This window comes from Piliocolobus tephrosceles, chromosome 14 (genome assembly GCF_002776525.5).
Source record: "Piliocolobus tephrosceles isolate RC106 chromosome 14, ASM277652v3, whole genome shotgun sequence".
In the NCBI taxonomy this organism is placed as follows: domain Eukaryota; kingdom Metazoa; phylum Chordata; class Mammalia; order Primates; family Cercopithecidae; genus Piliocolobus; species Piliocolobus tephrosceles.
This window is the reverse complement of record NC_045447.1, coordinates 90208691-90233783: the sequence shown is the minus strand read 5'-3', so window position 1 is coordinate 90233783 and position 25093 is coordinate 90208691. Positions and strand designations below refer to the sequence as shown.

At 41.1% G+C, this 25093-nt stretch overlaps 1 protein-coding gene across 3 annotated transcripts in view; it reads right to left on the bottom strand.

Moving 5' to 3' along the window:
- The window catches only part of PCSK5 (proprotein convertase subtilisin/kexin type 5), a 475536-nt gene that overhangs the window by 188444 nt on the left and 261999 nt on the right, over positions 1-25093 (bottom strand). For all 3 annotated transcript variants that reach the window (XM_023213308.1, XM_031934085.1, XM_023213309.2), the window contains exons 11-13: positions 18539-18656; positions 16531-16719; positions 5379-5515 (exon numbers count right to left, since the gene is read on the bottom strand). In XM_023213308.1, the coding sequence (XP_023069076.1) occupies positions 5379-5515; positions 16531-16719; positions 18539-18656 (444 nt within the window). The remainder of the gene's footprint in view (positions 1-5378; positions 5516-16530; positions 16720-18538; positions 18657-25093) is intronic.

Below are 25093 nucleotides of genomic sequence, written 5' to 3'. Positions count from 1 at the left end.
CATGACCAAATCTTCCCTCTTTAGCTTTGTAACATCTTTAAGTCCTTTTCACTCAAGAAAATGCAACAGAACTGTGGGAAGCAGATGGATATGAATCACTACGTCAAACGCAGAGCTAGAAATGCGTATTTCTCACCATTTGCAGAATTAACTATTTAATAATTCACATATCATATATGGACTGAGCACGTACTACAGGAGAGGCCTTGATTTAATCAGCATTTATAGGAAGACTGAGAAACAAACTTCAGATTACTGGATCAAGGGCTGAATTCCAAATTACAAATATTTAAGAGAATCCTAGAACTTAACAGAAGGCTTTGTTTTTCTAGGTATAAAAGTCTTATATGGCTGGCAGCGGTGGCTCACGCCCGTAATCCCAGCACTTTGGGAGGCCGAGACGGGTGGATCACGAGGTCAGGAGATTGAGACCATCCTGGCTAATATGGTGAAACTCTGTCTCTACTAAAAATACAAAAATAATTAGCCAGGCGCAGTGACATGTGCCTGTAGTCCCAGCTACTTGGGAGGCTGAGGCAGGAAAATAGCTTGAATCTGGGAGGCGGAGGTTGCAGTGAGCGGAGATCACACCACTGCACTTCAGCCTGGGGGACAGGGCAAGACTCCATCTCAAAAAAAAAAAAAAAATTTTTTTTTTTGGCATTATCTGACTTGTTAATAAGTAGACAGAACAACTCTTTGTTCTTCCTAATTCCTGGTATCAGTCATTCAATATTGAGAATACATCACCAATTATAGTATCCCATAGACCTGTGCTGTTCAATGTGATAGCCATTACACATTTGATTATTTAAACTTAAAGAACTAAAATTAACAAAAAATTCTGAGATTCAGCTTCTCCATGACACTAACCATATTTCCAGTGCTTAAGAGCTGTATGTGGCTAGTGGCCACCCTACTAGACAGCATTTCCATCACTGCAGAATGTTCTATGGGTTAATGTGCAAAACAGCATTTTCTCTCTCTTTTTTTTTTTGATCTTGCTCTGTCACCCAGACTGGAGTGCAATGGCATGATCTAGGCTCACTGCAACCTCTGACTCCCTGGTTCAAGCGATTCTCCTGCCTTAGCCTCCTAAGTAGTTGGAATTACAGGTGGCCACCACCACACTCAGCTAATTTTTGTATTTTCTAGTAGAGACAGGGTTTCACCATGTTGGTCAGGCTGGTCTCGAACTCTTGACCTCAGGTGATCCACCCACCTTAGCCTCCCTAAGTGCTGGGATCATAGGCGTGAGCCACAGCGCCTGGCCCAAAACAGCATTTTCTGGTCAAGAACGCCTTGAGACCTGAGGCAAGTGTTTCACCTTCTATGAGTTTGGATCACTCACAAGGAGCAGTTTGCTTTAGTTTAGTTCTTATTTGTTAACGTATTTCTTTTTTTTTTTTTTTGAGGCGTGAGTCTCACTCTGTCGCCCAGGCTGGAGTGCAGTGGCGTGATCTCGGCTCACTGGGACTACAGGCGCCAGCCACCGCGCCCAGCTAATTTTTTTTTGTATTTTTAGTAGAGACGGGGTTTCACCGTGTTAGCCAGGATGGTCTCGATCTCCTGACCTCGTGATCTGCCTGCCTCGGCCTCCCAAAGTGCCAGGATTACAGGTGTGAGCCACCGCGCCCGGCCTGTTAACTTATTTCTTAGCTTCATAAAATTGTTTTCAATGCAAAAAGTAAAAAAAAAAAAAAAAGAAAACATGCCTCCATTTCATTAAAGTTAGTAAAACTGACCTCAAAAGGAATCAACCCTAAGCAGGAGTGATTAAGACAAAACCATTACAAACATAGGCATATGCTGGTAGGAAGGCAGGATGCCCCTCAGAACCCCTCTCACCTTGGCTTAATGCATAGAATCCAGACAAGGTCAGGGGTTAGGGTCTGGGGCTAGCTCAGAGAGTGATGGATTTCAGCTGTCAGCTTGCTTCATCTATTAGCATCTACCATCACCATCAAATCGATGTTTGATGTTTTTAAGTGCTTACTATATGCTAAGCACTGGCCTAAGTGGTTTGTAAGTTTTATTCCATTCAATGTTCAAAACAACTCTAAGGTAGGTACTAACATTCCCAATATATAGAGGAGGAAACAGAGCCACAGAGGTTGGTAACTTCCTCAAAGGCAATAAGAGGACAGACTGGTATTAAAACATACTCCGAGTCCAAATCCTGTGTGTTTAAACCATATACAATATTGTCTCCTATTCGTTTCTAGGAGTTTAGGAGCCTTACATTTAAAAATGAACACATTCTGTGATGCATGTATTTTTTTCTGTACACTGGACCAGTACAGTTGGTTTATATATGGTTTGCCCTCTGCCAGCTTTTCTTTGGACTTACTTGTTAATGACCATGCTTTTCACAATCAGGGTGTTATTTAGGCCCAGAATTCTAAGTAGCGTGCATTAGGGAGTGGTAAGAAGTGAATGACTGCTGGAAATTGATGACCTATCTGATTGCCTTTAGGTAGCAATGCAAAAGAGAACCCATTTTCCTTATGGCATCTCTCAAGTGTACAAATGAAGCATATAATACAAGGACACTATAGGTCATCCTAATCATCAGTCACCTTATAACTCAGTTCATTTTATTTTAAGATCATTTTGGATGCAAAAGTTTACCCTCTAAGTGCTTTGAAGAGTGCTGTCTCAAAATTGATTATTTCCCTTTGTGCCATTTCTGAAGGACATCATAAGCCCACTAGGGATATCCTTCCTGTGTAATTCATCTCTTTATATTTCACTTATTATGTAATTTTGTTTCCTTAGGACCTCTACTACGATTCACATCAAATAACTGCCATATTTGGGCCATCATTTTTTTTTTTCTCCTCTACCCCTTTTTCTGTTTGCTAAATTTTATAGATGATTTTGCAATTAATATTGAAATCTGTTATTATGAAATAGCTCTGTAAATACAGAAGGAGAAAAATCCATCTTACTTGCTAACACATAAATGCAATCTGCATATATAGGTTCAATGTGCCAAAAATCAAAACAACACCCTCAAACACTTTTAATATGTATTGTAACAGTAAATAAATGGGAAGAAACAATAAACAAATAGAAATTCAGTTTGGAGCCAGGAAGTTCTATATTTGGGGATGAGTCTACCATTTTAATCAGGCTGGAAAATTCTACAGATGCAACTGAAATTCTACTCGCTTACTGATGTAATCCCTTATTAATCAGAGAGGAAGAAACCTATCATAGGATTGTATACTCCAGAAACAATGATACGGACACATGCGCATACATAGACACACACACACACACACCCCCGTAAACAGGACAGTCAAAGTCCGTTACTAAAGGTGTAACTAATCCTGAAATGAAAGGTTGAAGGAAAGATACACAAAGACTGTATGTTTCTATTAAAGTCTCCAGGTCAGTAATAGCATTAGGGTATCTCTCGTCTGGTGTAAAAAGGACACCTCGACACTTCTAAAATGACTGCAAGGTGACTAGGGTTAAATGTGAACATTTAAATAGTATAAGGAGATGCCAATGCTATGAAATAGGTAACTCTAGATTACCTGAGCTACTGTAGAGTTTTAAATGCACATAATCACACAGTAAGCTCTGTGGAGACTCAGAACTTCTTGAGGGCAGAGGGATTTATATTCATGGTCCCTGACCCTTAGATGCAATGCATGGTTAACCAGCAGCCCTTAGGGGCAGCCTGGGCTTATTATGGAGAGTGGAGTTGCTGGTGTCTGGTGGTAATAAAGAACAGACTCACGTTTCGTTAGTTTTATAACTGTTTAAAATGCTCAAAAACGTACTCTCTCTGTCTGCACCTTCCTGGGCACACAACTGCCACATTTGACAGTGTTTATTTCTCTGGGGTCTCTTGTCCTATGAGTCCTGCAGTGATGCCTGCTAATGGATCACAGCCCAGTCACCATGCTTCCGTTTCACCTATGTGCCATGACCCTGTGCATCCTCATGGCAGGGGCAATAAGCATGTGCTGCGAAAAGGAAGAAAGGAGACAGGAAGGTCCTGGGAACTATGCAGATTACGAAGAGGTGAAAGGGTCTAGAAACTCTGGTGTAAAATCTGCATGTTTTCTCTATCAATCCTGCCTTGTTGACAAACATTTGCCTTCTTGATAAAAACTTGGTCACCACTATATTCAGGCTGCATTCTGGCAGTGAGCTGGGCACAGATACTCTTTAACGAAACATTTATCCCGATTCATTGTGACCTGGCCACCATTCTGGCTTTGACCTCCCTGATTATGGGATCACTGTGGCAAACAAAGATGAACCTCATTATAGAACTAGGGAAGAGATAGCCAAAATGTACAGTCAACAATGGATCTCTCAGAATGAGTAACTTTCTCAGATTGGCAGGCAAAAGTCTGGTAAATGTGCCCTTTATCCCTGTGTTCTGCTGTGTGCCTCCTTTGCCCTGAGCAGCTAGCTGTATCTGAATGGTACACACTCCTACAGTTACAGAATGTCTAGGTTACTTTATTCTGTAATCTGGAGAGGGCTAGAACTGGATGTCAGTCCTAAAACTTCCCCCAAGCCTGGTTCTTCTAAATAGGACTGGACAGAGCATTGAGAAGGAGGACTTTATCTGACGGCTGAAGATGTGTTCATGGATGGGTGGGAAGCTAGTTAGTTATCAAACAGCTCATTCACTGCTGAGCCACTTTGCAGGGCTCTGTAATGGGCAACACAGTCTCTCACCCCATGCTGCCTTATACTTTCCCTTATTTTGTATTATAAACAAGCTTTACAGGTTAGCATGAAGACGGGAATCGGCTGTGTGCAGAAACAGACTGCGCCTACCTGAAAAGACCTTTCCTAACATCATAATTTCTGTTTTACATGTCAAGAAGCATTTCTTTTTCCTTGGCTCTTGGGCTCATGCAGGGAAGAATATCATCATCATTTTCTTTGGTGGTACCCAGATTAGCTGGCATGGGCTGAGCTCAATGTCTTGCCTAAGCTGAAAAGTAAATTTAGGGAAAACTAAAAAGAGATCGATAACTAAGGAAGCCTGTCTCTTCTTGTGAAATTACGCAGTTGAACTCATTGCCAGTGGACAGGCTGGCTTGTTTACAGACAAAGGAAGTCTGGGAAGCTGGTTAGAGATGTGGATCATGTATTCTGAAACATCAATCAAAAGCTGTCATGTTTTGTTCTATACTATATGTATTCTTTATTTCCTATCCTTAAATTATTACCTCTCAAACGGTAATCTTGAAAACTGAAAAACGTGCAGGCAATTCAAAGCACACATGAAATTAATCACTAGAAAAAAGATGCTAATATGTGAGTGTGAAACACTCTGGCCAAAATATACTCCATCATTTTCTTCTACACCGTAGACCAATGTATAGAGAGGGAGTTCTCACCTGGAGTCTTAAAGTTCCTTAGCTGAGAGGGAGTATCATAAACTTCAAGGACCCAGTCACCAGCAGCTCTTTCCCCCCAGCAATGAATGGTCATGAACTCCCAGTTTTTAAATCCTTCCATGGAGTGATCAAATAGCCTGAAAGAGAACCATAAAACATTGCTATGTGCAACATTTCAAATCCAGTGAGGGTCTAGTTAAGACCAAGATCAACACTGTTTTTTGTACCAATTAGCAAGTTCAGCTAGGCACTGGAGCTGATCTGCATCCTGGATGTCACCAATTTGCAGATATATATATGTACACACATACATATATATAAATCACTGTTTTACCACAGAGAAACAGAACTGGGGCTGGCTATGTAACAGCAAATCTGGAAGGGAGAACCCACTGGGGAATCAGGAAAACCAGGTTAAGACTCTACCTACAAGACTGACAGTAGAGTACTGAAGACGTGGAGGAACTGGGGCTCTCTTATACTGCTGATAGGAGTGCAAAATGATACGAGGTTCTGGAAAACAGTTTGACAGTTCTTATAAAGTTACACACACACTCACCATACAACTCAACAATCCCCTCCTACCTATTTAAACAAGATAAATGAAGACATATATTCACACGAAGAACTTCATATGAATGTTCATAATTCCCCAAAACTGTAAACAACTCAAGTGTCCATCAACTGGTAAATGTGTAAATTGTGGTACAGTCGGCCCTCTGTATCTGTAGATTCTGCATCTGTGACTTCAATCACAGATGGAAAATGGATGACTGTATATCCATACCACAAACTACCCAGTAATAACTACTAATACATACCATGACATAAATGAATTTAAAAAACATTATGCTAAGTGAAAGAAGCCAGACACAAAAGACTACATACTGCATGATTCAATTTATACAATATTCTAGAAAAGGCAAAATTGTAAGTAAAGAAACAGATCAGTGGTTGCCAGGGGCTGGGGAAGAGTGAGGAAAAGAGTCATGGAGAATTTTTGAGGGTGATAGAATTGTTTTATATGTTGAAAGTAATGGCGTGTGGCTATACAGCAACACAGATTTGTCAAAACTCCCTGAATTATTCACATAAAAAACAGAATTTACACTGTAGGTAAATTATGCTTCAGTAAAAAGACTGCCCACTAATCTTATCCAGTTCAGGGAGTCATGCTTGAAATCGCAGCCTAGATCCTGCTCTTTCAGCCCTTCCAGTGATTTCCAGAGCTCCGAATTTACAGTTTAAAATCTCTTCCTGCTTGAAATAGCTAGAATTATTCTGTTTCCTGCAATGGAATCCTGAAAGATATAAAGTATGAAGGGAAAGAAAACAGATTCCCTTTCAAGAATAAAGAGCCATTAATAATGTATAAAATTAACATATTAAGAAATAAGTGGGTGCGGTGGTTCATGCCTATAACCCTAGCACTTTGAGAGGCCAAGGTGGGCAGATCACCTGAGGTCAGGAGTTCCAGACCAGGCTGGCTAACATGGTGAAACCCCGCCTCAACTAAAAATACAAAAATTAGCCAGGTGTGGTGGCGCACCTGTAGTCCCAGCTACTCAGGGGGCTGAGGCAGGAGAATTCCTTGAACCTGGGAGGCGGAGGTTGCAGTGAGCCGGGATCACACCACTGCACTCCAGCCTGGGCGACAGAGTGAGACTCCGTCTCAAATAAACAAACAGACAAACAAACATATCGCTGATGCAGGTCTATAACGTAGACTTGACTACCCAAATAAATATCCCAAAGGTACAGAAGACATTTTTTGTAAAGATGAAACCTACATAGTAGAAAGTGGAAGATGGGGCAAGTTCTTTTTTTAATAGTACTTTAAAAAATTATGTTCATCTATTATTTCACTGAAAAAAATAAAAAAATAAAAATTATGTTCCTCTATTATTTCACTGCAAGTGAGGGAGGCAAACAGAGAGGAAAAATAAATATCTCTAAAATTTTCTTAGGGGCACTCATATCCAGTTACCGGGATATTTCTCTCCTTCAATGGGGACAAACGGTAACAAAGTTTATGGTAACTGAAGTTTGATGGCTATTCAAAACACACAAATCAACTGTCTTTGCTTTAATCTCATGTTTACCAGACAAATTGGTGGTTATAATTTGACCTTCTCTGCACCTCTTCCCGTTGAGAGAAAATGTGCCCTTCTAAACATAAAAGTAACTAGTTCAATTTTCTTATAACAATATATTAGAACTCTGATTTTTAAAAAATGTATTTTGTCAGTGTGTCTGAGGCTCTTTCTAAAATGCCAGCAGGATTCTAAAGCTAAAGGGTTCAGAAACACAATTTTGGACTGTGATAGGTAAATGACTAGCACTTTGCAATATTCCCTAGAGAAAAGCAATACACAGGAAAATCACCTGCTCTATGTTCCTGAACCCTTGAAAGACAGAAAAATGAAAATTATTAGGCAGCACTCTCAGGTGTCCCATGGTCAAAACATTTGGGAAAGGCTGAATCAAAGATGGATAGAACTCTTTAATAGAGGACATCTCAGGTCTTTAGAATATGCAAATGTGTTTTGTCAATTTCCATAACGGGGTTAATTGGGAGGCAGTGATTTTCAAACTTTACCTGGACATGAAGCCTATTCTCTCTCTCTTTTTAGGACATCTGTATACGATCTATAAGGGTTTCCTCTCGAAATAGAGGAATTCCATTCAGTGAGGAACCAGGTTGGATTTAGCAAGTTTGGCTCATAATGACAAGGATGAAGATGGTAGCTTTTTACATGAATATTTTCCCACCGGAATGGGTCCTCAATAGAGAAAGGATGGTGCACTTTATGGAGATCCTACAATCCACTGAATGACCACAATCGGCTCATTTCACAAGTTTATGGCTTAAGACTAGACTTGGGTAAGAAGAAATGCTGTGTCATTATATACTTAACTTACATCCATTGAATCCTTCACTAAAAACCCACAACATTGTGTATGTTGGGCAAAAAGACAACAGAGATAGGGGAAGAGGAGCTTTTTCAAACTGCCCTTTCTAACAGAGAGATGTTGTTAAAGGGAATATGTTGATATAGAAATGGCTAGAGGCAGAAAAGCAGTTTAGAACCACTTCCTTCCTTAAGTTCCACAGCTCCAGCTTAAGCTCTAATTCGTTGAGGCCATGGTGCCATTTGAGGGCACTGAAGCAATAACTTGTCACATAATACCTCTCCACGAGTGCTGAACTTAAAAGCAGTTCCCAAACAGTTTAGACAGAACATTTGGCTCATTGCCTCACATCCAAAAACTACAAAGGAGACTTGAAGCTGCCATCACATGAGGGGCAGTCTTGTTTCCACAACCTTAGCCAACTTTTAATCACCCATGGGTCAATGATTTGACTGCTGGATTAGCAGACCCTACGTTTCTTCCCTTCCAACCCTTTCCTGCCCACCTTTGAAAGTCATTCCATTGCTACCAATCACTTTCAAATCACATCAGGAACAAAAATTAAATATAAACTGAGTGCCAAGAAGAAGTATCCACAAATCAAAATTCAAATAAGTGTTTCAAAGCCCAAACATAAATGGGCTTTGTCTATGTGGCTAAGCAGTTTTCCACTCCCCTGGTCTCTTCACATTATTCAGAATTGGAATGTCCATTAATTTCATGTGAATATAAGAGTTGAGGAGAAGAATGAAAATACAGCCAAACACGACCATCACATTTTGCTGAAAGAGTTGATGGGGAGAAAAACCGGCATGGACGGATGTTGTCACCTAACTGGGCTTCACATTTCTAGTTTCATTCCGTCCTTTATAAGTACACATTGTTGTGTCTTTTAACCTGGATTCAATACTTCAGCTACTTATTTTCTACCATTGTAACATTAAAGGAAACTGCATCTCTGCATATAACAAAAGGTAATATAGCTTGTAGATGTGCTTTGTTTGCAAAGAACATACTTGCTTAAGACAATCAAGTGTCAAACCATGGACACCTGCTACAGAGATTCCAATTGTGGGATCTTCTTTTATCAACTAAAAAGTTTAATGCCTGGTGTGAATGTCTGCGCTGTGCCAACAGTGAAGAAGTCAGACACATGCCAACATTATTAGTGTGGGTAAAATGTCAATAAAGCAGAGCCAGTGTGCTGAAAGCCTAAGTAGATTAACTCCATGCCTTTATCCACTTCTCTTGCAGTGCAATTCTGTCCTGTCAAAGTTGACTTCATAATCATGTGCTTGATGAAACGATATATGCATGTGATGGCACAAATTATGCATCCAGTTATTAAAATGGTGCCCCAGAGCCCTATCCTTGCAAGTGGTTTCCAAATAAATTACTTTGGATGAAGCCTGGTAGAAAAGAGGACCATCAAGTGTAGTATATCCTTTTGAGGAATTAACTCAGGAAATAACTTATATAATTACTGTAAGCTTTATTTCCTTTCCTCTTAAACAGTCTAGCCAATGTATTAAAGCTATAGCACGCTTTTATGATGTTATGGCAACTAAATAACAAGATGTTTTATAAATACTGACAGCTATGTGTTATCAAATAATTATTTCTAAAATTGTAAATGGATCTTAGTTTCAGAATCATCCACTACTATTCAAACAGTATTAATGTTCACTACAGAACTAGACATCAGGACAATATTCCTGGAAGTTTTCTCTTTTGTCTATTTATTGAGACAGAGTCTCGCTCTGTCACCTAGGCTGGAGTGCAGTGGTGCGATCTCGGCTCACTGCAACCTCTGCCTCCTGGGTTCAAGCACTTCTCCTGCCTCAGCCTGCTGAGAAGCTGGGATTACAGGTGCCTGCCACCATACCTGGCTAATTTTTTTTTTTTAGTAGAGATGGGGTTTCACTGTGTTGGTCAGGCTGGTCTTGAACCCCTGACCTCATGATCCGCCCGCCTCGGCCTCCCAAAGTGCTGGGATTACAGGTGTGAGCCACCAGCGCCCGGCCTTATTTTTTATTTTTTTAAAGTGCTTCATTACAATTTAAGGTAGAGCTCAAAGAACACATCTGGCTCCACTGGAGTTGAGTTTTTTGTTTTTTTTAGATGTTTGGTTTTTGTAAGTTTTAAATAATTTCTTCTGATACAGAGTATTCAAAACATACTATGTGCTTTTTCTCTCTTTCCTAATCTCAATTACTTCTTTAAGATTGAGAAGGAGAAAGAAACTGGTTCTAGAGGTCTGTAATACCCAAAATGATAAGGTTTTTTTGTTTGTTTTCTTTTTTTCTTGGTAAAAAAACCTTCCAATTTGCAAACTATTATCAATTCATTCACCAACCCCAAAATGCATTCCTTCTTGTGGGTACATAAGTACTTAATCTTCCTCAAGATTTAATTCATTTTAGAGTAGATGGCTTTTATTGAAGTATCTGTTTTATATTATAAGCCCCTTTGTAATTTCCTTGCACAGCATCCAGCAACATACTGCTCCCAAGTCTTCTGATGACACAAAAGTAATAAGAATGTGTATGAAAAAGCTGGATGATCTTTTAAATCCTTGCTATTTAAAGTGTGGTCTGTGGACAGGCAGCTTCAATATCACCTGGGAGCTTATTAGAAATGCACATCCTTGGACCTCACCCCCGACTGATTAGAATTAGACTTTTTGGGAGAGGGGCCCAGTCATCTGCCCCTGAAAGAGTCATGTACCAGGTGCTTCAAGAAGCACTGTGTAAATAAGAGTTACCGCTTATTAAGTGCTTACTATGCTAGGCACTGTGCTAAGTATGTAACTGTACGTGATCTTACTACATGTACTAACCAACTCTGTGAGGTATATACTATTACATCTATTTTATAAATGAGGAAATTAGGCTTTCTAAATTGAAATACAGGTATCAGTGAAGTCAAGAAAAACCCAGCTCTGTCTAACTCCAAAGGCTGTACCTTCTTTTGAATGAAGGAAGAAGGTTCACGTGGTTGGGTGTTACTGGAAAGTAAAACATTCACTGCAAAAGTGTAATTTTTACTGCAAGACACAGATGCATTTATACACCATGATGCCTTACAAATGTCAATAGTCTGTCATTGAACATTTGGGTAGGGAAGTGACAGAAACGACTGAAGTATAAACACTGCATTTTAAACATATTTAATTATAGGACCCTATAGGTTTTGCAGATTAGAAAGTATACCTTCTCTCTATTTAAGGACATAATTAGAAGCAGAGATATTCATCTGTAATCAAATTTAGAAAGGGAGGCAAAGTTTCGGCTTTCAGTCAGAGGCCAAAATTTGGAACAGAGGGCCAATACATCTAAGCTAAATCTAAAACTCAATGAGGGAGATTTAGGAAGAAAAAAAGACAGCTTTTCATAATTCTAACAAACGCAGTTGAAGAAAGAATCTGCTGGGATAAGCTTTTGTTTGAAAAATTTTGACACAGGCAGACTGTGAATGTGTCATAGTATATAGGCTTATATCTAAAGTTGCTCTCACTCAAAACATTTTCAAAGGACCCAAGCCCACCTGGCTCCTCCCTACATACTCGGCCTCCATGCTCTTTATAGAAGTAAATCACTTGCTGTGAATATTCAATTTGCCTTTTTGTTAGGCAGGGTATACAGGCCAAGGGGAGAACCGAGAGGGTGGGAGGGCAGGGGAAGAACAAAGGAAAGTCCATTCCAAGACTTCTCCATTGACCCACGGCGCCCACCCACTGAATGATCCAAGGGGCTTGTCAGGGGAGTGTGCACGCCGGGCTAATGGGGCACAGAGCTCAAGCTGGACTGGAGTTCCGAATGCTGCTGAGTGCCTTCCAGTGCTTAGCACCTGCAGATGCTTGGGGAAACTGTTCCTCCTCCAACAGCTGTTCTCCACAGGAGTTCAGGCAAGTGCCCGTCAGCCAGGACAGGGAGCCACTGAGGGGCTCCAGACGGCCCACGCAGACTACATCAACGTGTTCAGCACTTCGCAGAAAACAGACTTTCAAGGAATTCCTGTGGTGAGGAGATAAACAATTCTGACGAAATTCCTCGCTGAAATGTCTAGGTAAATGAGGACTTCTGGAAAGCCAACCATACACAGTGACCACGGTTTCAGGTCCCCAGACTAGGATGTATATTTTGTCAATATTGAAAAGGACGGCACCGTCCTCCGGGCTTTCCCCCTCTGCTTCATCCTCATTGTCTGGTCTCTGGTTTTTTCATTGCAAAGGAGAGGTGATGCCAAGCGAGCCTCCAGGCTCTGGTTCCTTCTCCCAGGAGCCAACACGCAGTCTGCTGTGAGTAAGCCATGGAACAGAGGAGCTGCTTCAAAGGCCTTGGGGAGTTTTCCACGTTGGCTGCCAGGCTAGTTAAGTGTGCAGTGTTGGAAATTCTAATTCTGGATGAAAAGAGTCACCCCCGCCCCCAGAGGGGTAGGACAGATAAAATGAGGATAGTCTGCCACAAGAAACCAACGTCTTCATCTCAAACCACTTCTGCTAGGGAAACATTGTTTTAAACTTTTTCAGAATTCCTATTTTAAAAAAAAAAAAAAAAAAATCTTTGTTCTTTGCTTTACACGGTCCTCCTGAGAAATCTTGACTTCTCTGAAAAAAACACAAGGATCTGGCAGGGGAAATATTTATTGCTCTTACCAATCATCTCTGGCAAATTCCTTCAAAACCTGACCTCTTCATTTTTTTCCCCCACCACGGAGATGGACTGCCTTGCACACCAACATGAAGGACACCAGGAGCAAAGTAGGCCTTTGCTTCACCTCCTCTCCACCCCTTTCTATGCCCTTGTTCCCAGCTCTCCATTCTGGGAATGTGCTTTGAAACGGGGCCAAGGTGAGAAGGCGTGAGGCCTCCTTGTCACTAGGTCAGAGACCGAGAGGTTTTGAGGAGAAGTTTCCTCTAATGAAATGAAAGCTTCAGAGTGCTCCAGATGGAAAGAGTGCCAAAAGAAACTGTCTTTCTTTAGCTGCCTCGGTAGGAGGGACGCTACCAGTGTCAAGCACAGCGGGAACGGGGGAGCCAGGCCTTGGAAGGTGGCCATTCATGGTTTTGGGACCGGGTGCAGCTGTTTCACATGGAAAGGGTCGGCGGCTCAGAGCAATAATTCTGTGGAGCTTGTAGACAAATGAAATTCACAATATCCTTTATATATCTTGGCATCTCCAGTCCCCTCCAATCTCCAGGCTCTCTACCTCTCTTCGGTGGCTACTTCTTTCAAGGACTGAGATGGAGGATAAACAAGAGCTGCACTTAAAGAAACTGCTTCAGACCAAGAAGACACATTCTGGGAGCACACTTTATTCCCAAGTGGTCTGCATGAGGGACACTGAGGTACGCTATAGGAGCGCCGGTCACCGTGCGTCGGATATGTCTGTTTCTTTTCTCCGACACAAGTCACGCAGCACTCTTGTGTTCAGCACTTTGCAAAGAGCAAAGCAGATGTCGGCTGTTGAAGAATGCATGCGAGCCTGAAGCCAGCAACACTGCAATCCACCAAATGCCTGTCATGGAATCCATAGCTCCTCTGCTCACAAGTTTCCTCACTGACGTCATTTCAGGGGAAGCCAAAAATAAATAGCGGAATATGCAGGAAGAGCCCGGACAGGCTGAAGTGGTTGAGTGTTTCAAGCAAACAGCAACAGCGGAGGGACTGTTTTTCTACAAGGGAGGGGGCTCGGGGGAACGCGATCCACACATATGTGAAGCAAACCTTTGCACTTCACAGTGTTTCACCGGGATACGTTTTCAAGTTAAACCCAGATGAATAATGGTAAAGAAAAAAAAAGCAAGAAATAAAGGCCTTCCCTAGCTTCGGTAACAACAGCTGGAGAGACCTTCATTAATCACGTAATCGTGTATCTGAAGTTCTGCTTGCTGGAAAGAAACCTCAGGCAGGTAGCTGAAATTACCCTGCAGGCAGCCCGCTGAGGCCTCTTTGTCTGCAGTGGGAGGAGGACATGAAGAAGTGCCCAGGGATCCTATGCTGAGGAATCTTTATGTTCCTTGCACCTGCAGACACTTATTCTGGCAAAGCTGCACATCACATTTAAAGTACTAAACCCAGGTTTCCCATACACTAATGGAAGATGTTAGATTTGAAAGAACACAGCAAGTCTAAGACAGAAATAAAATGCACATGAAGATTTCAGATTCTGGGCTGGGTGCAGTGGCTCATGCCTGTAATCCCAGCACTTTGGGAGGCCAAAGCGAGAGGATCACTTGAGACTGGGAGTTCAAGACCAGCCTGGCCAACATGGTGACATCCCGTCTTTACTAAAAATACAAAAATTATCTTGGTGTGGTGGCATGTGCCTGTAATGGCTGTACATTTTACCTGTAGAAAATGGTTAGAGGACTAGCTGCCCAAACCCTGCAAGGGCCACATTATCTGAGCCTGGCACTTCGAGATTACGGGAACCAGGATCAAAGGCAGAGGGCAAAGTTCTGATTAATTTATTATCACTAGTAACATTTTAACTAATGTTACTACTGGGGAGGCTCAGGCAGGAGAATCACTTGAACCTGGGAGGTGGAGGATGCAGTGAGCCGAGATTGTGCCAATACTGTACTCCAGCCTGGGTGACAGAGCAAGACTCCATCTCAAAAAAAAAAAAAAAGATTTCAGATTCTGTACTCCTAGTTGCTATAAGCCAGAAAAGTTATTGTTCTCTCCTTTTATCACTGTCCTATAGTAGATGAGGTTGGGGATTTTTAAAAGCAACTGGCAAGTTCAGTCTCGCTGTTAGCTGTGCAGACTTTCACGGGCCTCTTGCCTCTCGACACCTCTGGCCTGTTGTTAGTGTTCTAACAAAGACCACCACGGCCATGGTCACCTGGTGTGTGGACAAGTGGCTACATCTACATAAAAGGTTGACTTTCATTTGAACTATATATGCCACTGATAAGAACGTTTTTGCTCCCATTAAATGTTCTTCTGGGAGAAAAAAAAAAAACATCAAAGAAACTTTAGGCTTTGGGCTGTGGTTTGTCGTTTAGAACCACCATGAGAATGAGGATCACAAGAAAACCTGACATCGCCCCTCTTCGGTCCCACTTGCTGACAACTTTCTCCCATGCTGCCAATCACTCAAAAAGCCAAGGGAGCAAAAGAAAATGTGTGATAGAACATTCTGGCCATATTCTCTCAGCAGGATCTTGGCCTGTACAAAATACAGTTACTTACCTGCTGGGGAAGTGTTTTGGAGGAATCAGGGAGGAGAGGCTAACGAGAGAAACAATACCCTCTAGGGCAGTAAAGACTGAAGAGTCAGCCGGGCGCCGTGGCTCACGCCTGTAATCCCAGCACTTTGGGAGGCTGAGGCGGGTGGATCATGAGGTCAGGAGATCGAGACCATCCTGGCCAACACAGTGAAACCCCATCTCTACTAAAATACAAAAAACTAGCCAGGTGTGGCGGGGTGCAGCTGTAGTCACAGCTACTCAGGAGGCTGAGCCAGGGGAATTGCTTGAATCTGGGAGGTGGTGATCCCAGTGAGCCAAGATTGCACCACTACACTCCAGCCTGGAGACAGAGTGAGACTCCGTCTCAAAAAAACAAAAAACGAAAACAAAAGACTGAAGAGTCAACCTTAAAAACAGGGGTCAGCAAACCATAATCCTCAGGCCAGATCTGGCCTGCTGCCTGTCTGTAAGTAAAGTCTGATTGGCACACAGGCATGCCTATTCGTTTATATTGTCTAGGTGGCTTCTGTACTCGAATGGCAGAGTAGAGTAGTTGGGAATAAAGACCTGGCTTACACAGCCCAGTGCACATTTACTGCCTGGCTCTGTGCAGAAAAAATTTGTTAACACCCGCTTTAAAAAATTAGAATTTCCTTTAACTTTTGAAAGTAAGTGCTTGGGCAAGAGAATTCGGTTAATCTGTAACGAATGGCAGCAGATACTTAATGGTGGGGGAGGGGATCTCAGCGACCTTACGAGTTAGTGTTCTGCAATTCTTTTGTAGGATAAAGAACAAGTGGCCTTCAATTTTTCTCCTGCATCCTTTTCTTAGCCAACTATTAAATGCCCCACTTTTCCATGCCTGCAGATTACAGGCAGCTTCACACTCTCTACTTACGATCAGTGAGATCCTGACATCTAAGCGCCCCCTCTGCTGGTTCCCGGGGTAGATGAAAGCAGCAGTTGTTCCCTTCTCCCTAAGGAATAGCCGAGTGTCACTGCGACTGCTACACTGGTGGGCAGAGACCACTGCTGTACCTGTTGGCCAAAAGCTGAGACCTAGTTCCCGAGGGCGAGGTCAGGTAGATGGCCAGGTCTCCTCTCCTGGGGTGGGTGATGGTGATGCGCACAACGACATGCTCCAGGTAGTTGACATGGCGGTTGGGGTTATCCGAGCAGCCCGAAGCTTTGTAGATGGAGCGCACTGCACTGTTAGGGCGGATTGTCCTGTAACAGAGAGAGAGGGAGTTTGAGCAAATGACACCATAGAGCTCAGGTGAGTGAACCTGGAGGCATGGAATAAACTTACAATGTAAGACAAGCAGCTGATAGCTGGATACTAAACAACAGTGCTATCACCAAAATAACTGGGTCACTGAAAGGATTACCAGTTAGTGGGAAAGATGCAAGGGAGAGGTGAAAAAGGAACAAGGTTCTTCCATCTTCATGAAGGTAATAGATCTCAAACTTGAGTGTGCATTGATATCACCTTGTTAAAACACAGACTGCTGACCTCAGAGTGTATGATTGAGTAGGTCTGGGATGGAGCTCAAGAATTTGCATTTCTAACAAGTTCCCAGGTGATAAGGATACACTGTGAGAACCACTGTACTGTGGTAGAGTGGAGGCTTGGGGATTAGCATAACGGGGGTTCACATCCCTCGCTCTGTAACCCGCCAGCACATTCTTCCCTCTTGCCTACAGGTTCCCGTCTTCCTCTCTAGCTTCTTCCTGTACCACAGTTCCCCTTGAACACTGGGCTGCCGCCACAATGGCATCAGATTCAACCTCTGGGATAATTCAAGTTTCCCACCTTGGGGACTCTGCACGCACTACTCTGCTTGAAGTACTTTCTTTGCTGTTGTTGACGTCCCTATGGCTAACTCTTCTTCCTTCAAGGTCAAAGCTTAAATTTCCCCTCCCTGAGACCTTCATCGAGCCACCGGTGAAAATACATCCCCCATCTCTTATTTTTTACATTGTTAAAATTTCCAACATTCATTTATTACAATTTGTAATTATTTACTTATTATATTTTTGGTGTGAGGCCTCCATTAGACTGTAACCTCCACAAGGGTAGGAAGTATTACTTATTCTCCTTTTTATTCCTAATATTTTGCTCAGTGCTTTATTTTCAGTAAGTAGGAGAAAAACAGTTACTTAGTGAATGAGTTTGTGAATGAATAAACACGTAATTCCTTTGATCCCGTTTCCTCATTTTTCAAATGAGAGTAACACCCAAGTTGTTACACAGCTTTAACATGAAAACATACATGAAGTTTCTAGCCCTTGGCGTGGCCCATAGTAAGTGCTCAACAAACACTGGTTAACTTTCCACCCTTTTGTTTTTTCTCTCTCATTCTTTGCCACAAGAGTAGAATGAAAATAAACTCAAACAAACAACTTCCGTTGATTTACTTCTGCTTCCTAACACATTTTCTCAAGAATGACAATGTCTCTAGTTTCAACATTAGCCAAGGTTCAAAAATACTTTTCAGAGAGAAAAGTCTCTGAACAGAAAGCCAAGAGCAATAATAAGCCTACTAATACACTAATAAGCCTACTAAGATAGAATCCTGTTGGCAAACCTTGTCAGCACAGCCCACTAAAACTGGGGAATAGGCCCTGAAGGCTGTGAGTAAACTGCAATCTCATTGACTGTACATTTTGCATCACTCTTTGGATAACTACGCGGTATAGAGTTGTTACAGTTTTTAAAAGTACACTGACTTCTGGAGAATACTTGTACCATCAAATCAGTTTTCTACTGACAGTAGAAAACCTTCAATAGCCCAATAGCCCAGAGGTAAGCATATCACCCAATCCCTTTTTAAAAGATGCTTTTCTTTGAAGGATTCTTGGGCTATACTAGTATCAATTTAATAGCTCAAAATCCTAGTCATTCTATTACCATTTCATAGTCACATTAGAGAGAAACTACAGAGAGCTTTTAGCTTCTGTGTGCAACAAGGGGCTGTCTTGAGCAATTTACTGGCTTGCTCTATTTTGGGGCATTGTCATGCTGTTTGCCAGCAGCAAGCATTACTTGATTTGTCGGTCTGTGCTCTCCACACACACGTGCTGCCGGGGAACGGTGGTCCACTTCTCTGCCTCCATCACCATGGCTTCTGCATCCATCAGTCCAAATCCATAAAGATGGCTCACTGTGGAAAGCAAGAGACTGGTCAGCTTCACTAAGCTACATATGTCGAATTATAAAGTCACTCAGTGGAGATCCCAGATACACCCCTGTGGGATCCTAGCCAACTTTCCAGCAATGATTTGAGAGACACATCCAGCAAAACCAATACATAATCATGTCAAGAAAATAAGACATATGTACAGTTTTCACTGATTATCTATCACTACCAGTAATATGCCTATCATTTATGAATTGTTACTCCATGCCAGGCACTAGTTTACAGTTTTACATTTAGTCCTCCCAACAATCTTCAGAGGATAGTGCCATTATTATTATCATCATTCATTAATGAGAAAACTGAAGAACAGAGAAATACTTGGCCAAGATTGACTAGCAAGTCACTGGTCGAACTAGATTCTAATGCACATAGTTTTTCTCCAGGGCCCCCCTGTTTATTCACTTGCATTTAAGTGATGACATCACTGTTTTCATAAGATAAAATAATTAATAGGTTTAACGAGAAGTAACAATGTATATGACTTCTCATAGTGCAAGAAGAACTTACATACAAGAGATACCAATGTTCTGACATGTCTAGTAATTAAGTGGACTACCTTAGAAGACATAAATTATTACCTTTCTTCTAGCATATACAAAATTTATCAAACTTGATCTGTGAAATATTTGGAGGCCTCTAGACTTTCATGCCAGCTTCGGGTCTTTGGATCTTTTGGTTCTCAGTTAGCATACCTATTGATCTAAAGCTGAATTTGACATAACTGTCTCAGAAACTTCAATTAGATACAGGAATACTTGGTTGATACAGTAATATATACATGTGCAGCAGATCTTTCTAAAAATACTTTAAAATTCCAGTTGGCACTTAAAATCTCCACTTCTTATTGAGCTGTCTCTTATAACTTTATATTCAACACTATGTCCTATTTCCAGTTTTTGTCTAAAACATTTTTTATTATCACACGAATGACTTTATGCAAACATTTATATAGCTGCCCATACTTATGGATTACGTAAATACATTAGCTTGACTGTCAAGGTGTGCTCAGATGTAGTTCCATTCTACCTGCAAAACAACCTCATCACCAAACCTTTTGCTTTAGGCAGGCCACTCTTAGAGACCCTAGTCAGAAGCTACTCTTTCTGCCCCTCTGCCTTTGTCCAGGTTGAGCACTTGGCCTGACAACCCCTCTTTCTTTCTCTCTGCAGAGTTAAGCCCTACTCTTATAAGTTCCTGAAGGCCTGGCTAGTCTACCTTTTCCTTCTTGAAGTACTCTCTGACCAATGAAATCGTCAAAAGACATTTACTGAAATTCGACTATCTGTGACCAGTGGACTTTTCTCCTTTCTATTCTGGTAACTAATTAATTTGTCAGTCCATCTGTCCTTCTGCCCATCCATCCTTCCATCCATCCATCCATCCATCCATCCATCCATCCATCCATCCATCCATCCATCCATCATCTATCCCTCCATCCATCCATCATTTCTTGAATGCCTTTGATGGGCCACACACTGTTATCAGGCACTGCACTTTTTATCTGTGCCATCAAATGCATTGCCAATTAACTCTCTCTGTCAGCATATGTCTTTTTACTCCAGCTGCATTATAAACTGCTTGATGACAGCAACTGGGTCTTGTTTCTTTATATGTTCTATGTTAACAGAACTTGATGCACATAGAGGACAAATAAATTATAGTATACAAAAAAGGAACATTGTGCTAGGAGGAAAAAATACTGACTTATTCATGCGATTTGCTAATCACATAATTCTCAGCAAACAAGAAAAAATAATACACATTTTCCTTGTTTTGGGATGTTATGATCTACGTTATCTACATTATTAAGTTCATGAAGCTCCATGTGAAAAAATCTGTGTAAAGAACCATATGAATGTAAGGTCACCTCACTTTAATAATAGGTACTTAGCCAGATAGGACATATGAAATAAAAAAAGTAAACCTACTTTGCTATGGCACAGATACAGGTAGGAGTTTTATAAATGTACTTCTGTAATTTTTATTAGTTTTCTTAAATTAAAAAGTAAGCATATTCGTTGTAAAACATCTTATCCAGAAAAGAGTGAACAAAATGAAAGTTATCAAAAACCTTCTCACAAGTTGATAACTCTTACGAAAAATTCTGAATATTTAGTTTTAGTTCCATAACGTCATAAGGGTTCATTAAAAAGGGACAGAGGTACTCACATGACACAGAAGAAATGTCAAATTTGGGCTTAAGGAACTAAACTGTGGCGATCATGAGAATCATTATATTCTTACTCATCATTTAATCATAGCCTGTACCAGGTCATCATGGACAGTTGATGGGATTTTTTCCCCCACCCCGGGGAAATTGAAATTGAAATTGAAATTGAAAGATGTTACGTCAGGAGTTCTACCTCCGATTGTCCTTAAATATCCCCCATGCTACGGTCAAGTGGTTTTAAACTAGCACAACTCATCATTTTGTTTCAGTTTAGGGAAATAAGATGAAAGATTTAATTGCATGTTGGGGGTGTGGAAAAGGGAGGTGGGGACTTGGAGAGGGCAAGGGCTTTGAGCTGTCACTGCAATACCAGGTACGTGCCCCACCTGAGCACCCACGCTTGCACTCAGCTGCACTGGTTCCTATTTCCACCTCCCCTCCTCCATAACTGTCCACCTAACAACCATGAGGACATAAATTAACGAGAACAATCAGATACAGCAAACACTTCATGCCTGTTAAACAACCACTTGAGTTAAGTAGAAACGCACCTTGAGACTTTATGAAGGCCATAAATTTGTTTCCTTTTCCAATTCAATTTCTACCCTCCAGAGACAATGTCTGTTCATGAAACACTCAAACTAGATGCTTAGAAAAGAGGCTGACTAGCTACAGTTAAACTGCAGACTGGTCAATGAAAAAAAAAACTTCATACTAATACAATATTAATAAACAAGAAAACTGGTTGCTGAGTAGGTCAATGAAGGTAAATATGTCAATAAGGGAAACTGCACAATAAATGTGTTGGGCAGATGAACTCCCTCAAAATCTGGTGTTCCAGGGGAAAGAGCCATTAAGCAGTCTGGAAGCACTGACAATTTTTTACATAAAATTTTCATACTCAAAATGACCTATAAAGAGAGAAACATTGACTTTTTGGGTGACCATTTGAGTCAAGTCTGTCTTGCTCATCTACCGTTATCCTGAGGGGCTCCCAAGGGTTCAGAGTATGAGTCTCTCCAGGGGCTGTGAAATGCCTGGCTTGGAGCAGGGCTTTCATCAATATTTGTGAAATGAATGAATGGTACCGAGAAGAGAAATGTTATTTAATTCACCAAGTGTCATAAAGTGTTTACTAGGGAATTGTAAGGGGAAATTAAGAGACCCGTTCTTTTTATTACTGATTTCTGTAAAGTCACCCTTAACATTTGAAATTTATTCAAGGACAGAGCCAATATTCACATTTTACAATGTACAATTATAGCAAATATACTGTACAAACGGTTGGTTACGATACAGCCATTCCATAACGAAAGTAATCTTACTTATGCACATTTCTCATGCCCAGTTCAGAGCAAAAGCTGAGCCTGAATATAATTTTATGATGATCAAGAGGAAGCCTCTTTGTGCAAGTACTGTGTAAAATGCAAAATTGCATGAAATCAGAGCACTATTAACATTGGTGTGAACAGGAATCCCGACCAGTTCAAATAGAATTTTTCATTCCTAAGAGTGGGGGCAGAAACATTCAATTCAGTTTTAACCTTAGTTAAAATTCAAAAATCAAATATTAAAAACATATTGAGGGAACAAAGTATATATGGAATAATTAAAGATATTGAAGCAAAGTTACTGGAGTACATTTCGGAAAGTAAATTTGTTTTTTAGTGGAGTGAGGTAGGACAAGCTCTGTTTCAATAAAGGAAGTTTGCAAAACTTGCCTACCGTTATATCTGTTCCTTTAGAGTTCAGGGCTGTTTACATTTTGATAGGTATAAGATATCAACTGAGGTCTCACAAATAGCCTCATTTATGCACGTAAGCTCAGGAAAGCCGTTTCATCTTGCACCAGAAGTACAGCTAGTTTTTATTCAAAAGTATCCAAAGGCTTCCCTGCTTGGAATAGTCAGATGGACAAGAGAACACAGGAAAATAGTTAATATTCTCTGGCAGGTGTATTTTATTTTCTGATGAGACCAGAAGTGCTGAGAGAAGATAATCGTTAGGCACACAAGTAGGTAATTGCATAGTTTGAAAGCAGATTCAGTTAATACACACAACAGCTTTAGCTAGGAGGCCTAAAAGACTCTATTCTAAAGATAAGCTAGAAAGCTCAGCAGGGGGGAAAAAAAATAGAAGTTTCTGGGCATAAGAACCTGTAACCAGGAAAAATTAGGTATATGTTCATCTCTTATAGTGGATGGTCCTTACTGGAGTCAGCTATTTAACAGTTTTACAAAATTACACTGAATGGATATTTCATGATGACACTAACAAGATTATTAGTAAATCACTCTACAAGGAAATGACTGGTTACAAACAGTTTGAGCTTACTAAAGTGAAAGAGGACCTTTCTGCTAAAACACAGTGTTATGCAGCGTCCCGCAAACAAATACATAAAATAGGGCAAACAAATAAATTAAGGCAAACAAGCAGCACCAAAAACTCTCTCCAAGGAGCCTAGTAGAAGCTTCAAATTTGGCCTATACCTGAAAAAATGCAACTTAGTAACAACTGTCCATTACTGAGTATTTAATGTAAAAGCATAGCTAAAATACCTCCCTATTCCTTATGACCAGGGAGAGAGAGTAAATGTCCACATTTGCTCAGGGCTGTCTGATATTAGCATTGAAATGCTTGAGCCCTGGGAATTCCCTCATTCCTGGGCAAACCAGGAGACTGGTCACCGTACGTGCAACTGAAATCGGAATGTGACAGTACTATGGAGAGAGAGTACTCTCCCAACTGTTAACATCAATAATCTAGTTCCTAGAGGGCAGTCAGGCATCCTGCACCTATATTTCTATTTGTTCAGATGCACATAACCGTCAAAATATGAAACATGGACGATAAATTAGATTCAATTATTTGATTATTCGAAAGCATCTGTTTCAATATACTTCACCAATATAAAAATTGATCCAACTAATTATTGTATCACTCAGGTTGCAAAGCACCTACTCTGTCTTCAACACCATACTCAACAGTGAGATCCAAATGCAACAGAAAATAATTTGTGTTCTCACTCAAGTAGGAGGTGAGACAAGAATAACTTTATAATTTGACTGAGAAACAAAAGCACCAAACTGTATAATTGCTGTTAAGTATAAAAGGACATCCAAAGAGTAAGAAATCAGCCAAATACGAGGGATAGGAAGAACCTCATGGAACCAGGTGTACAGTAAGTACTCAATCCATGTGAACCCAAATCTGCAGTAACCTAAGGTAACCTGAGGGGAAAGTGATCCGTATTTGGATTGTGCTTTCATGCATGTGTAGGATTTAGTTAGGTGGAGACGAAGGCAGCACATCACAGGGGCCAGGACTGAGCATCCTAGTTAGATAATTAAGTCTTTGTGTGGTTCATTGAGGCACCGAGGAAACCAGCATTCCTGCAGTCGGGTGAATGGCCAGCAGGGGAAGGGGAGAGTAAGTATGCAGGGAATAGAGGGTGAGACCAGACTGCAGGAGAACTCAAAGACAACCATGATTGCTGGGTGTCAGCTGCCATCAATCAAGTTGTTGCTATTCTCATCTACCTATAAGTAAACCACCAGAATAAAAGGTAGTTACCCAAATTCCTGTCTTGAGGAGGGCTGCTTGATCTGTGGGCTGGGTAGAAATTCCCAACCAGAGATCAAAGAGCTGCCTGCAGCTGTTGCGGTCCTAGCACCTTGGGATTCTTTGATCCTCAATGTGCTGAACCACCTGCTCTGAAATAACTGCTCCCACCACGTACCCTGTGCCTCCCTCACCTACTAATCAAACCAGGCCAAATGTGCAGGACAGGAGGAGAGCATGCAACTGAGAGAACCCTGGGGCACTTTCCCAAGTTGCCACATCCCACATGCATCATGTAAACACTTAGGTAATGTTTTGTTTTTTTTTTTTTTTAATGTAAAAAGAAACAGCTAAATATGAAAACAAAATGAAGCTTCCTAAGGAAGAAAGAAAAAGTGGGAAGTGATATTTTTCAGTCTCCTGTTGGCAGTTTCACACCTAAATATCTGACAGTGGAAAGCCAGAATGCTCCCAGAAACACCTACTTCTTCCTCCTCTGTCTTATTCCCTTCCTCCGCTCTCTCTTCTTCATGTACTCTTATATTTCATGAGCTTCTTAGAGATTCAGAACTATAGTTGCAATGCTTTCTTCTGCTTCTCACTGCAAAAATGCAGACTCCCTTGGGGTAGTAAAATGGAGCAGCTGCACCTGTGTTCTGCTGCCTGGTAT